Consider the following 16,289-nt stretch of genomic DNA (forward strand, 5'->3'; position numbering starts at 1 on the left):
TAATAGTCACTGCAAGCGACTTTTTCTGCAATCTGGCTTGAGATTACCAGAGCATTCTGTGCTCATTCAAAAATCTTGCACCGCTTCATGTATGCATTGCTCTAGTTAACTAGGGGGACGCAAGAGCTTTTTACAAGGAAGAAAAGAGCTTTGAATTCTGTGCAAAATGAAATCATGCTCGTACTGAGGTCTGAATCTCTATCTAAGGTAAAAACGGCATTGCACAAGGGTTGAGAGCTTCTATTTGTGTGGGTGATTCCCAATCTCTAATGCGGAGACCAAACATGTACCAACCACTGATTATTTGGCTGACTCCCACCAACCCCCCTCCGTATAAAATACTTGGCAGTTCTATTGGTAAGATAAAGGAAACATCCCACCAAATAATATTCTTATTGTATTTGATTAAAATTTCGAGTTTTTATAGTTAATGGGCAATTTTATATTTTTCACAACGAGTATACATGTCGAACGCACCGAAATAGAGATTTGGTTTGTCGTGTAAACACGTTAAACACGCTTAACTGGTTATAAATCCTAAAGTATAAGTTAATGCTATGAAATTGCAGGAAACTCTGAATGTAAAGGAGAATCCTGCTCGAATGTTCCTTAATTTAAAGAAAGAAAGAAATATATAATAATGAAAATGAAAGCTCGTAAATAGGGACAATGAGAACCCAGGACTGGCCGTGATGTTTAGGCTGACATCAAGTAAAGATAAAAGAAGTGCAGAAATAAGGAGGGGAGAGACCGGATGTGAGGTGAAGGGGAAGGCACTATAATCATGATGTTGTGTATCTCATCACGCTGCAGCATCCAACACTCTGGCTCCCTCTTACAGTTTTAATTAAGAACTAAGTTGTGTTCTTTCTCTCGGCTCCATTCAGCTCTCACTTCTACTTTCTGCAAGCAGAGTGACTCCTGTACTAAGTTCTGATGAAAGACTTCCAACCAACTTGGCCTGGTCTTCATTCAACTTCTACATGTTGAGAGAGCCCTTGGTATTTTTACTTTTTCTATCTCACTACTAATACTCTACTCTCAACATTATTACTTAAGTCTTTTGTTTCCTGGTACTATTGCCACAAGGAAGTAATTCAATCGCATCTAGTCTTCGAAACTTTGTTTTTAACATTCGAAATACGAGATTTTAAGATTTTTGTTTTTTATGATCAATACATTAATTAAACACTACCGTCAAGCATTACTAGATAATCAACTTTACTTTTACTTTGCTTCGACATGATCATCTCTATCGATCTTTGCTTGATCTAAAAGAGTGCATCCAAAAATATATTAGAATTCTTTAAAATATGTTCAAAGACTAAGAAGCCCGAATTGTGATGGGAGAGTACTGCTTTAACCTTTAAACTGGCTAGAAGTGCCTACAAGGAAATGATATCCACTATCCCCTCTAAATGCTGTTCTAGCACTATTCAGGTTGGCATAAATGTTTTTGATTTCCGGTTTATTTGTGCTACAATCAGCGTATTGGCGCTGTAAGTTACAATGATAACAGTGGACAGTAGAAGTAAACGAGTGGAGAGGTTACCCAGTTATAACACTCCAAAACACTGAACTATTAGTCACTCTCTTCACTAGAGAGGAGATCACGAGGCCACTGTCTTTAAAGACGTCTTGTTGGGTTGCCAAGAAAGGTTGTAGAAGAAACAGTGGATAGTAGAAGTAAACAAGTGGAGAGGTTACCCAGTTATAACACTCCAAAACACTGAACTATTAGTCACTCTCTTCACTAGAGAGGAGATCACGAGGCCATTGTCTTTAAAGAAGTCTTGTTGGGTTGCCAAGAAAGGTTGTAGAAGAAACAGTGGACAGTGGAAGTAAACAAGTGGAGAGGTTACCCAGTTATAACACTCCAAAACACTGAACTATTAGTCACTCTCTTCACTAGAGAGGAGATCACGAGGCCATTGTCTTTAAAGACGTCTTGTTGGGTTGCCAAGAAAGGTTGTAGAAGAAACAGTGGATAGTAGAAGTAAACAAGTGGAGAGGTTACCCAGTTATAACACTCCAAAACACTGAACTATTAGTCACTCTCTTCACTAGAGAGGAGATCACGAGGCCATTGTCTTTAAAGAAGTCTTGTTGGGTTGCCAAGAAAGGTTGTAGAAGAAACAGTGGACAGTGGAAGTAAACAAGTGGAGAGGTTACCCAGTTATAACACTCCAAAACACTGAACTATTAGTCACTCTCTTCACTAGAGAGGAGATCACGAGGCCACTGTCTTTAAAGACGTCTTGTTGGGTTGCCAAGAAAGGTTGTAGAAGAAACAGTGGATAGTAGAAGTAAACAAGTGGAGAGGTTACCCAGTTATAACACTCCAAAACACTGAACTATTAGTCACTCTCTTCACTAGAGAGGAGATCACGAGGCCATTGTCTTTAAAGAAGTCTTGTTGGGTTGCCAAGAAAGGTTGTAGAAGAAACAGTGGACAGTGGAAGTAAACAAGTGGAGAGGTTACCCAGTTATAACACTCCAAAACACTGAACTATTAGTCACTCTCTTCACTAGAGAGGAGATCACGAGGCCATTGTCTTTAAAGAAGTCTTGTTGGGTTGCCAAGAAAGGTTTTAGAAGGAACAGTGGACAGTAGAAGTAAACAAGTGGAGAAGTTACCCAGTGGTAATACTCCAAAACACTGAACTCTCTTCACTAGAGAGGAGATCACGAGGACACTATCTCTTAAGACGTCTTGTTGGGTTGCCAAGTAGGATTGTAGATGAATGATTTAGAGCTGATTGTAGGATGAAGTGGCGTTCCCTGTGTCGAGTTTTGGCATAAATGTAAATGGAGTTAAGTTCAACCGTCTGAGATTCGCAGATAAAGTTTGTCTTTTCGCTTCCTCAAAGTGCGAATAATTTCATATGAATTAGAACTTCTATAAAAAAGAGGAAATACGTGTTTGAAGATAGATGTAGGAAAAAAAACTGAAGCTGGTCTCCGGGTTAAAATGAGATGTCAAATGGTCCGAACAAAATCTATTGCAAGAAATTAAGAGAAAATGGACTGGACAGAGAATGCAGGCTATTTGTGACAATTGATTTCTTTTAGAAATGGAAGTACAGAGGAAATTAACAGGATGCTGGAGTAAGTACTGGTCCATTAAGGGGATCTTAAGATCTAACCTTAAGCATTGTCATGAAGAAGAACGTGTCTACTGCTTGTAAGATTTCCTGTATTCTGAACAAGGCTCAGACTTAGTCCATGACTTAGCGAAGCGCACAGAGGGATATGAAAGGAAATATTCTAAATATTAAAAAGAAACATTAAGTAAAGAGTACCGTGATTCAGAACAAGGCCTCGAGTTCTCTCGTTACAGGAAACATTGTCTATCACCGGATAGACAATACACGGACCTGTGAGAAGCTCCCTAGGAAGAGAAAATATAAGGGCTATTTATCTGGATTTGAATCCGGGACCACCGCATAGGATACCTAGCAAATAATCTCTTCCTAAAAAAGCATTATCTTTTTAAATAATCTCATTGCAGTAATTTTTTAGTCATTAATTTTTAGATTCTCTTGTGCCTTGGCTAAAGAAATGGAGAATTAAAAGAATAAAAACAAATGTAATTACGTTACAGTCTCCCTAAGGCGAACTATTCTTCCATCCGTTTACCTAAACCTCACTCCTCTTCCCACAACAGATTGTGGTAAGCACCTAGGACTCTTCATGGACAAACGCGTAACCTGGAATCCACATACTAGACTCAAACAGAAAGAACTGAACAGACGACTCAAACTTCTCTCTAGACTTCTCGACAAGCGATGTAAACTCTCACTACAGAATAAACGACTTATCCACACTATGATACTGAATCAGCCAAAGCTTCCAATATCTACAAGAATCCAATCTTTTCAATCAAAAACACTCCGTCGAATCGCTAAATGCTCCTTACTTTGTATCAAACTCTACCTTGCACCGAGATTTCCTTGTTCCTTATGTTTCAGAAGCTGCAAGGTCCTGTTACATTAAATTCCACACATCAATCACCTCACATCCTAATCCACTAGTATTCCAGCTTACTGCATTGCCTGGAAATCCTCCCAGGCGGCTGAAGAGCAGGTGGCCACGCGATCTTCTAAATGAAGTAAGTGCCAGTGCACAATAGTGAACTCCTCTTTGGGAGTTTTCTTTGGGAATGAGTGAATTCTCCCCTCATGCTATTCATGTACTTATCTATTATCATGTTGTATTCATCAGCTTCACTTATTGCAGAAATATATTGCAGTTGTGAAAGTAAATAAAGTAAAAAAAAAAAAATTGGAATAAAGGCTTTATTTATTGACTTCGACTAAATTTACATCGATTTTTTCGACGGGTTCCCACTCCCTGGGTCCGAAAAAATGAGTTTTATTTTACAAAATGGTCTGATTTATCTTCTGTGTTTAAAAAATACCTAAAAAAAAAAATTGCAAGAAGCTAAAACTTGGTACTTCCATTTCGATCCACCAGGCGACCTTATTTATAATCCAAAACTTTTATATGGGACCGTTACCCAGAAAAATATCTATTAAGGGCACTTCAAGAGATGGAATGTTGGGTGGACTTCCAGCTAAATTACAGAATAATGTATGGTCTTGTGGTTCACATTATGATAAAGAAAAAGAAGATTAAATTGTGTTGTTAATACAATGAGTTAGAAGAAAAATCCACAACCGCAAGGATCACTTTACTAAATGGGGTTTGTTTACACTCTTCCAGAACTTTAATCCAGAAAATTAATCCCACGATTCCTATCACAAGAACAACACAATTACACAATTACTCAATTACAGTTTCTAAATACTCCATTACTTAACACAAAGTTACACTGGTCTAACAATATTTACAAACAACCAAATAATTGCAGAAATAATTTACTTTCATGTTTTTGTTATTAAATTGAATAATCTGTTTACATGTAACAGACTAACATATGTTGATTTATGACGTGAAATGTGGAAGAATATTACCATTAATCAGCATTAAACATTACACATACTTATCAGTCATATGTGAAAGATTTATTATTTATGTACATATATGTGTAACTACGTATCCAATAATTTATGTAATGATTAGTCGTTTAAATGATCCCATTACAAATACCAACTGTTTGGTATCATTTCACCGAAATAGTTAAATTTAATCAAAATAGCTATTTGAATTATTATTATTATTAATATTAATAACTAGAATAATTACCTCAAGTGCCTTGCTAAGTGTAGCGTTTTCAATTTTAAGCTGACAGTATTTGCTCTTATAGATAGACATGGCGTTAAGGGACTCTTCCAGTCTGTAACAAATAATTCTGTTATTGTAATTAATTTAACAGTAAATAAAATCTCTATTTATTGTTTCTATTATGTATTGTGTAAAACACTAGGTAAATTCAAATTGTACCTTTATACCTTTAATTTCAGATTTAAGTAGCTTAAATTTAAAGTTAAGTACCGTGTAAGTTCAAATTGTACCTTTATACCTTTAATATCAGATTTAAGTAGCTTAAATTTAAAGTTAAGTACCGTGTGAGTTCAAATTGTACCTTTATACCTTTAATTTCAGATTTAAATAGCTTAAATTTAAAGTTAAGTACCGTGTAAGTTCAAATTGTATCTTTATACCTTTAATTTCAGATTTAAGTAGCTTAAATTTAAAGTTAAGTACCGTGTAAGTTCAAATTGTATCTTTATACCTTTAATTTCAGATTTAAGTAGCTTAAATTTAAAGTTAAGTACCGTAAATAAACTGAATTAACTTTGTGACACTTTTTAACTACTTTGTTTTTAAAACTTAGCGACCTTAGATAGGTTTTGTCAATCCACAGATTGCCACTTTATGCTTTGGCGGGGCCCTGTCCACCTGTCCTCTTCAACAGCAATCCTCTTCCTTAAACAGATCTGGTGCGCTACCTTGGGCTGTTCTATAGGCAAACGACTCGCGTTGGAACCCATACACAAGACTAATTAACTTTAAATGAAGATTAACTATGAAGAGACTATCTATACAGATCTTTAACGTTACCAAGTCGAAAAAACTCGATACAGGAAACTACCAATTTAACCTGCAATCGCACTCAAATCCTCTACCTTAAACTCTATCTTCTAGAACTCTTCCTGACAACCCAAAAGGACGTCTTAAAGAACAGTGTCCTCCGTGATCTCCTCTCTAGTGAAGAGAGTGACCAATGGTTCAGTGTTTTGGAGCGTAACCACTGGGTAACTTCTACTGTCCAGTGTTTCTTCTACAACCATCCTTGGTAACCCAACAAGACGTCTTCAAAGACAGTGTCCACGTGATCTCCTCTCTAGTGAAGAGAGTGACTTTTCAGTGTTTTGGAGTGTTACCACTGGTTTGTATGTACTACTGTTCAGTGTTAACATTGTTACTTATAGCGTAAACGCGATGATTATAGCGCAGTTAAACGAGAAAAACTATAACAATGCTAAAAAAAAAAAAAAAAAATAATAGGGTAGATTTAATGACAATGGAATATAAGAACAAATATTCCCATAATAACAATGAATGACCAGTTCTATGTTGAAAGTTGGAAGAAATTTAGTGGTAGAACAGTTCGAGTGAATGGAAAGAGGAAAAACTGGGGTTGTTCTTGCGTAAGGCGAACATTAGGACGAGATTTGTGGGCCCAGCTCCCTTTTACTTTGCCCTAAAAGGGGGGTATCGAGGCGGGGCAACGATTGACGAGATAAAGGTCATAAGGTCAGACATGGCGCGTAATATCGTCGATAAAATATTGCGAAGGAACTTTTTTTACTTTCTCACTGCGGACAAATGGGTCCTTCCCATTAAATTGCTCTCTATTACTCACACTTGCGCGCAACTCTTAAGGGTATATCGGCCCTTATACCTTGTCTTTATCGTTACTTAAAGGCAATAAAGATTAACTGGAAGGCATTTGTTTCAGGGTAATGTCTTTTTATTGAAAAGTAAATTTAACGTAGACTTCATTAGAAATCGCTCATTACACTCAAATGTCACTGTAGAGAGTAGCTTAACCGTTCTCTTTCCAGGAAGAGCCTTAAGAAGCTTGTTTTTGAGAACATGCTTTACAAATAAAAATTATGGATTCGCATGTGAAAGCGGACGAAATTTAAAGAATTCGTAGAAGCAGCTTTCGAGAGAAGATAAAAAAGATTCAGAAAAAATGGGACATCAAGTTAGCTGATTTTGTCCCAAAGCTTTTTAACAGGTCCCATGATGGCGCCGATTCAGCGCAAAACTTAATAGCCAGAAGTAAGTGCAAATAAAAAGAGGGGTATTTAAAAAATTATATAAAAAACTGGAAATTTTGGCAAAAAAAAGTATTTCTAAAATGTATTCCAGAAATTGAAAATAACCGCTTAAATCTCAAGGTTCCGGATATTCCCTGAAGCCCTCACTTTTTAGTGTTCCGAGTGAGTGAAACTAGGACCTAGGTAATTCCTATTCAAGTCCTAACTATCCCTGAATCAAAGGAAGAAAGCAATAAACTTCGTAAGTCAAATATAAAAGAATAAAGAAGGCGCCACAGTAGCCGAGCGGTTAGAGGCGAGACCTGTAAAGCTACGAGACTGATGCTGCTATTGAAGAACTATGCATGCGCCAAATCCTAACGACCAACAGCTATGCAGCGAAAAGCCTTCTCTTAAAGGTATCTTGCGAGTTTGTAGAGAAATCTGTCCTGACCGGAACCGTCGTTTGTGTAAGAGGTGTTAGTTTCGTTTTGCCGAAAACATGATGCTACACATGTAGTAGAGCAACGAATTGTTGTGAAATTTCACATGAAACTTGGTAAAACCGCTACTGAAACTTATCTTTTATTAAAAGAAGTTTATGGCGATGAATGTTTATCACGTGCGCAAGTTTTTGAGTGGTTCAAGCGTTTCCAAGATATGTATTGTGCTAATAGGTTCGATTCGCGGACTTAGGCCTTCGATTTTATTTAATGGTTAATATGAGAAATTTATAGTAAAGTATGTTCGCAAGCCGTCTCCGTCCACGACACTTAATTGGTAGTTTCGTTATTTTACTACTTTACTAAAAGAATAAAGATTAAAAAAGAAGAAAAGACATCTAATTAGTGCTTAAAATCGAAACAATTTTAAAGATATCATTAAAAAGCGGGACTAAAAATATTTAATTTTAATACGCTCAGTCCAACATAATTCACTAGAGTTATTAGAGTCGAATGAGGCAACAGTAATGCACTATGAGGCGCTATATATAAGGGAAACTGCGCCTCATTGTAAATTACATTTTATATATACACTGACAACAGTTATTTTTACTGTAATAATTCTTATAAACTTACAGACCAATGGCAAGTGTAAGACTCGAGTGTAAGTGGCCGGGTGTTTGTAGACTCACCTCCTGAAGCCATGTAAGAAATTAAATGTCAGAACAACATGCTGCACTTACGAGTATATAAATCTTCAACAGACATCCACCTTCACAACTAATATTAGATTCATAGTTGGTTTTATAATAGCTACTCTTCGGTACGAGGGTTTCCCAACCAAGCCAGTCTATGACCATCGTTTCGAAATGGGTACGAATCATTTACATAAAATAAAGAATTCACTTCAAGATTTGGAAATGTCAAAAGGATTTGACACGGTTGTTACAATGAAAATGGACATCAAATCTTACAGTATAAGTGGGCTAAGTAAAACTAGAAAATTTGTAGTCTTTAATAGTGATAAACGCGAATTTTAATAAATGCAATGATAATGGAGCCTAAATAAAACGAGATAAGAATATAAATAAGAAGTTAACTTAGTGGCCACCTCAAAATACCGGCGCTTTCTTTCAATAATTTTTTATTTAGTCTCTTCCTCTTTTCAAATTTTAATCTGCAAAACATTAATTTTTTGAAATGTTTTAAAAAAGTATTTAATGCTAAATTCATAGACAATCAACTCACTAGGAACCCACACACTAGACTTAAAAGACAAGCAAAGACCAAACGTGCGAAACTACTTTACAGACTACTTGGACGGCGCTCCAAATTGCCTATAGAACTCGAACGATTGATATATAATACTATCCTCAAACCTATGTGGACTTACGGACTAGAGCTGTGGGATTCAGCCAAACCTACAAACATACGGACAGTACAGGACATTTCAGTCAAAACTACTCCGACAGATAGCTGACGCTCCTTTCTAAGGTGACTAACCTCACTCTCCACAACGACCTCAACATTCCCTTCATAGACCAACTCGCCAAGACTAAATATCACCAAGTTCCATACTGTTCTCTCTAATTGCTCTGATCCATTTGTACAGTCTCTCGCTAATACTGACATTTTGGTAACAATCCACATCGTCGACTGAATCGCCAGTGACCCCAGGGCTTCCTTGAGATCATCGTCATCATCGATTTCCTGTAGAGAATTCTGGATAGTTTCTCTCCTCCTGCTCTTCATGCACCAAATATACTTTCACCATTTTCTTATTTACTTATTGCATATATTATATAAAGATTGTAAACTACTAAATAAATTGAAAAAAAAAAATTAAGACGCGTCAATATCTGTGGTCATTGGCAATCCGAGCTTTTTCAGTACACTTCTGGCCTCCGGACAGTGTTCTCTCGCTACAGACAACACTATCAATTCCAGGAAAATGAGCAGAAAGAAGCTCCTAGAAAGAGAAAAAATCTAAGGACCTGCAGCTGGATTCGAACCTGGAAATTCCGCGTGGGAATCTCCAATAAGCTAAAGACTATTTTAATAATTTTAATAGGTTATAAAAATACGTCTTCAAATCATATACGAGGGTCGTTTGAAAAGTCCGTGCAAAAATAAAAACTACTTAATTTTTTGGGGTAAACCTTTTTTATTTTTCAACATAGTCTCCTTTTAGGCTTATACACTTCGTCCAACGCTGCTCTAGTTTGTTGATCCCTTCCGAATAATAGGATTTGTCCAAGTGTGAAAAATAGCCATTCGTTTCTGCAATCACCTCCTCGTTTGAATAAAATCTTTTTCCCGCCAGCCATTTCTTCATATTGGGGAACAAATAGTAGTCCGAGGGAGCCAAGTCTGCAGAATAGGGGGGATGTGAAACGAGTTGGAACCCTATTTCCATTAATTTTGCGACCACAACTGCTGAGGTGTGAGTTGGTGCGTTGTCGTGATGGAAAAGGACTTTTTTGTGGGCCAATCGTGGGCGTTTTTCTTGCAGCTCGGTTTTCAAACGGTCCAATAACGATGAATAATATGCACCTGTAATAGTTTTACCCTTTTCTAGATAGTCGATGAGGATTATTCCTTGCGAATCCCAAAAGACAGTCGCCATAATCTTTCCGGCCGAATGTTGATGCAAATATTATGTACCCGTTCATTCGAGATGCCCACAGCACTAGCAATCTCACGCACCTTCACTCTTCTGTCATCCATCACCATATTATGGATTTTATCAATGATTTCTGTAGTAGTAACCTCAACAGGGCGTCCAGGACGTTCAGCGACACTTGTGCCCATATGGCCACTCCGAAAATTTTGAAACCACTTATAAACTGTTCTAATCGAAGGTGCAGAGTCACCATAATGTTTATCAAGCTTCTCTTTAACCTCCTGAGGCGTTTTGCCTTTCATAAAGTAGTGTTTAATCAACACACGAAATTCTTTTTCGTCCATTTTTTGAAAATCACTCGACTTCCTCGATTCAAACGAATGCCAGACACAAAGAAATAGACCGATCTGGCTGAAACTTGGTGTGTGTTCTTCCAAGAGATGCTACTAACTAAACATAACCTCGATACGCGCCAGTAGTGCTATCTCTCTGACTTTGCACGGACTTTTCAAACGACCCTCGTAAAATTACTGATTTCGAATTTTGTATTGAAAGGGAATAACCTTTTTTGGGAACCGAAAAGTGGTTTTTAAAATAACAAAATTATCTCCAGAATTAAAAAACGCTGGAAGCCTCTTCCAGAAGACATGATTGTAACCTAGCGAACCTAAAACCTACATCCGGTAGTACCATTTTGCTAAAAAATTGTTCAATTTCCCGAAAATGGACTGCCTTCCTCTTCAACTTCTCAAGAACAAAAATAAACTGCCGCCCATCCAACAGAAAGGTTGAGGCTTCAAGAAAGGGGACTTTCGGCTCATCACCTTTTCTCTCCATAATATTTTACAAACGACATGACTGATGTCGGTTATATTTATAAAGAGACTGTCGTGTAATTATTCAAACCAGATTTCTATTTGTTTAATTATCTACAATTTGGATGAACCACTTGGGTTGTTATTATTATTAGATAGTATGAGTGGTATCCCATCTCACGCTACTGCATCTACCACTACCTCTTCCGCCAACCATGGCAAAAACATGAGCAAAACGTTGCTCCAACTAACAACATTCCTCGAATTCTAATCATCGCCCACACTACGAACCAACATGCTGGGAGGAAGTGAGAGAACCAGAACTCTTTACGCATGTTCTAGAGCGACCAAGAGTCGTTCTGTTCTCAAAACCAATTAATTGATGCAAAACGTTGGGGGCGGACCAGTGTTCTACTGCTCCTTATCTCCACCCGTACACATGTAGAGCGCACAGTGTGGCGGCTCTGTTCTGCCGGAATTTTCACGCACATTTGCTCCTATAGACGAATATATAAAATGAAAACCCTGCTTCTACGGAACGTCTACAGTAGTACGGAGGGTCTTCTACGTTACACACTTTGCCACAAACCAACACAATCTATACAAAGTTACAATAAAACTTCCAAATATCGAAAAGTTTGAATTGATAAAATTTGGCACCACTGTTCGCCGATACAATATTAGAATGTATTCAGTACGAACTGTATGAATATGTATTTCTTTCCTTTATAAATACATTTTTTTGTATTTTCATGTAAATGCAGCATTGTTACAGGTTTTTTTTCCTCACTCACACTGATAGAACCGAAACTGGTCTATGTTCGATATCTTCATTTCTATTCCAGGGCTGATTTCTATTGATGCTGAATTTAAATGAATGTACAGTTATAAATAAATGGTTTGGAATGCTCTGTTGGTTCGGTAATCATGTTCCTTTACACCAGGAACAGCGTTCTATGAAACTGGAGATAAGGTTTCAAATTTTGGTTTTAATGCTAACTCGATCAGAATTCAATCCATTAATTTTTCTGTAAAACATTATGATTAGATGAAGACTTTTTTTCTCTAGATGTCGTGGACGAGGGCGAAAGCACTTCCTTTGCATTCAATTTCTTTACTTTTGTTACTTTAAGTTTGGTCAACATTAGGCTCGAATTTACTCGCGTTCGGTAATATGCAAACGATTTCTCTTTCCAGTTAGCAGTGTTGCCACAGAACTAAATCCACGTTCACACAAATACGACGATGGGAATGCTATCAAAAATCGTTGAACAATCGACCACAATCCATGGTACAATTGAGGGGGTGGCTTTTATAGCCAAAATTAACGAAAAAACGAAATACTCGAGTAGTGTAGTTTGTAGTAGGTACGAGGGTCGTTTGAAAAGTCCATGCAAAAATAAAAACTACTTAATTTTTGGGGGTAAACCTTTTTTATTTTTCAACATAGTCTCCTTTTAGGCTTATACACTTCGTCCAACGCTGCTCTAGTTTGTTGATCCCTTCCGAATAATAGGATTTGTCCAAGTCTGAAAAATAGCCATTCCCCCTTGGTAACCCATTGTTTAGATTGTTCTTTGGTCTCAGGAGTGTAGTGATGTAACCATGTTTCATCCACAGTGACGAAACGACGCTTAAAGTCCTGCGGATTCTTCTGGAACAGCTGCAAACCGTCCTTGCAACACTTCACACGATTTCGTTTTTGGTCAAGCGTGAGCAATCGCGGCACCCATCTTGCGGATAGCTTTGTCATGTCCAAATGTTCATGCAAAATATTATGTACCCGTTCATTCGAGATGCCCACAGCACTAGCAATCTCACGCACCTTCACTCTTCTGTCATCCATCACCATATCATGGATTTTATCAATGATTTCTGGAGTAGTAACCTCAACAGGGCGTCCAGAACGTTCAGCGTCACTTGTGCCCATATGGCCACTCCGAAAATTTTGAAACCACTTATAAACTGTTCTAATCGAAGGTGCAGAGTCACCATAATGTTTATCAAGCTTCTCTTTAGTCTCCTGAGGCGTTTTGCCTTTCATAAAGTAGTGTTTAATCAACACACGAAATTCTTTTTCGTCCATTTTTTGAAAATCACTCGACTTCCTCGATTCAAACGAATGCCAAACACAAAGAAATAGACCGATCTGGCTGAAACTTGGTGTGGGTTCTTCCAAGAGATGCTACTAACTAAACATAACCTCGATACGCGCCAGTGGTGCTATCTCTCTGACTTTGCACGCACTTTTCAAACGACCCTCGTACAAGCAAACATTAAACAAAAAAACAATTCAAGCCATTTGTCATATTTGTGAAAGTTAAAACCAACATACACAAAATTGATGAATCAAACTATTGCGAAAACGATTCAATGAACCTTGAATTATGTCGTTCTCCTCAACTTCATTCCCATATCCGTCAACAAAACACAAGACATTTGCAGTTCTAGTTTCCATACTACTTTCTCTGTCAACCAAAACAACCAAATCACTGGTCCAAAGGCAATCATTTCCGTTTTTACATGGTACAAACTTACTCCTAACATCATTCTGTTTATAAAACTAGAAATATTTCTGTTCCAAAATATGTAGAAAATTTGGTAGCTCTTGTATAAATAACTCTCATCATCAAGAGACACCGCATTGAATAGTACCATACAAGACAATAGTTGTAGGTAACTAAAGAAACAAACTCTTCAAACAAAGCATAAACAAATCATATATCGATTTGTGTACATACTGATTCTTTACATGTAACAGAATAGCATATGTAATTTATACACGTACATATAAAATCAAGTTACATACCTATTCGTTACAAGTTACTATAATATTGACAGCCAGGTCACGGAAAAGGAACAAACAATAAATCTATAATAGAAGAAGCTCCTAGTCTACCAATACAGTGAATGAACGAAGAATTATCCGCAAAACTGAATGAAATGTCTAATCCGAAATGATCTGTTTTAAGTTTCCGTGGTTACTCAATATAAAAATCTAACAGTAATAATTGTTGACGTTTTTACATAAATAACCAATACTCTGATTGTACCATAAAATAACGAGAAAAATACAATTTACGAACAAATAAAATGGATGCATTTTAAAAATCCTAAATTCTATTCTAAAAAAAAAATCCTAATTTCTATCCTTCTCACTCCTTTATCCTGCTTGTGCCTTCGCCATTTTCTAGTTTCCGTTCCCATCAATGTGTCCTCCTTTACGTGTCTAAACACAGGTATACTACCTGTTTTTAATTTTGTCTACCATGGTATCTGGCTACAGGAACTGGATATGGTTCTTGGTACATTCAACACATTTCCTTAAGTTTTTCAAATTTTAAAAAAAGTCAATTTTAATTTTCAATTCCACAGTCTGTGTTCAAGGCTTTCTGGTTAGCACTTTTTTGCTTTCTTCTACATTTAATATGCAAGAATCTTATATTTGTCTGCCCAAAAGTTAATTTACTTCAGTAACGTTTTCTATTATCATTATATGCTTCTTTCAGAGCTTCATAAAGCCCAAAAAATCTGCTAACAAATTTAGCCTAGCTTCCAACCCTACAATCGTCGCAAGTGTTGGTATACTTTCTGAGATAAAGAGAGAACATTTACTTCCAGGCAGATTTTGTATCTTCATTTAATGATTTAATGTAATACTTTTTTCATTCTTGCTTCCATGTACCGTTTCTGTTGCAAAAAACCATGAGATACCAATCTGTCAGAGAAGTGACAAAGGAAAATAAAATTGCTTTACGCAAAACTTTTTCACCAATTTTTGAAAAATAGATAAAACTTTGAAGCAAGGAAAAATGAAAAAAATAAATACATTTTCGCCGGATACAAATCTACAAAAAGTTTAATAACAAAAAAGTTAAATTAAACAGATATATCCAGGTGGGCATTCGTTTTCTGGACGATGTCAACTGAAACATGGACATATTATTTGAATACATAGAGTTATATATGAATACTTCTGAAACAACAATACCGCCAAAGAGTGAAAAGAAAAATATTCACTACGACCTAGAAGAAGAGAGGAGATGAAGAAGAAGAGGAAGAAGCAGAGAGCTGGAAGGAACAATAAATCTGGTAGGTTGTGACACAAAAGAAATGCGACGTCCCCTTAATTTGGCTGTGTGACAATGTTGGGTGGACTATCTGACTACAAGGGCACGTGGGTATATGTAGAAGAGGGCAGGGAAAATACACCCAAGTTATCTACAGCGGCTGCATCTTCCACTCTAGCTGGGCACCGATGTTGGTTGGGTGTACTGTCCAGCTCTACGTCACCAAATAAGAGGTAACGAGAAGGTTTTTGGTCTCAAAGAGCACAATAGGTTGGCCAAAGGACAGAAATGTTATACTACAAAAGGTTTTCTTACTAGTGGAAAATGAGAAAATACTCCCCTAGCACATCTACATCCTTTGTACAAGAATAAGTAGAATAAAAGCTAGCAAAAGGAGGTAAAGAAATGGACTCGAATAACCCCAAGGAGAAGCTCCAGGTACCCGTTTTCCTTATTTCTTCCTGAGGACAGAACGCGATGGGACAGATTTTCGAGACAGTTCTACAAGAAAACAACTCTAAGGAAAAATTAGTTTAATGAATAAAAATTACAATTTTTCTTTTGTTATTAATTCAAAATCAGCTCCAACAATTTTTATTTAAAGATGCTAAATTGGATTCATCCATGTGGATTTTTTAAATTTTATTTTATGTAAGGGGAAGTCGCCTAAGTCGTACCGGTGCTTAAATCGTACTTCAATGATTTCAAAAGTACTTTACCCATCGTAGAAATGGTAACAGTATATAGTTATACTGCTTGGTTGTACTTTAGCGCGTAGGCAGCATCTGCGCTTCAATGAATTAAGACTGTTTTTGGTAACCAAATTCATTTATAGCCATTTCAGTGTAATTTCCATGTGTGTGGAAGCTGTTAAGGCAAGAAAACTCTAGTTAAATACATTTTGCTTTTTTAGTATTAGTTATGTTTCTATTAGCGATTTATTGGGCACTTGCGGTTTTGTGAAAGATTTTTTCAAAATAGTTTTGGGGCTTTATTAACTGACATTGCATGCTATGTTTTGTACGGTCCGGCATGCTCCCGGTACGACTTAAGACTCTGCCGCAAGGAGTTTCAAGTTTAGTTTTCTGGCGTACCTATTTGTT

The 16,289-nt window shown here is 36.9% G+C and overlaps 1 protein-coding gene across 9 annotated transcripts in view; it reads right to left on the bottom strand.

Moving 5' to 3' along the window:
• Window positions 1–16,289, bottom strand: part of LOC141454032 (uncharacterized) — a 403,048-nt gene that overhangs the window by 33,668 nt on the left and 353,091 nt on the right. For all 9 annotated transcript variants that reach the window (XM_074127802.1, XM_074127805.1, XM_074127803.1 and 6 more), the window contains one exon: window positions 5,209–5,299. In XM_074127802.1, coding sequence (XP_073983903.1) covers window positions 5,209–5,299 — 91 coding nt within the window. The remainder of the gene's footprint in view (window positions 1–5,208; window positions 5,300–16,289) is intronic.

This window comes from Rhodnius prolixus, unplaced genomic scaffold, assembly GCF_049639745.1.
Source record: "Rhodnius prolixus isolate KJV_2025 unplaced genomic scaffold, Rpr scaffold_9, whole genome shotgun sequence".
Lineage (NCBI taxonomy): Eukaryota > Metazoa > Arthropoda > Insecta > Hemiptera > Reduviidae > Rhodnius > Rhodnius prolixus.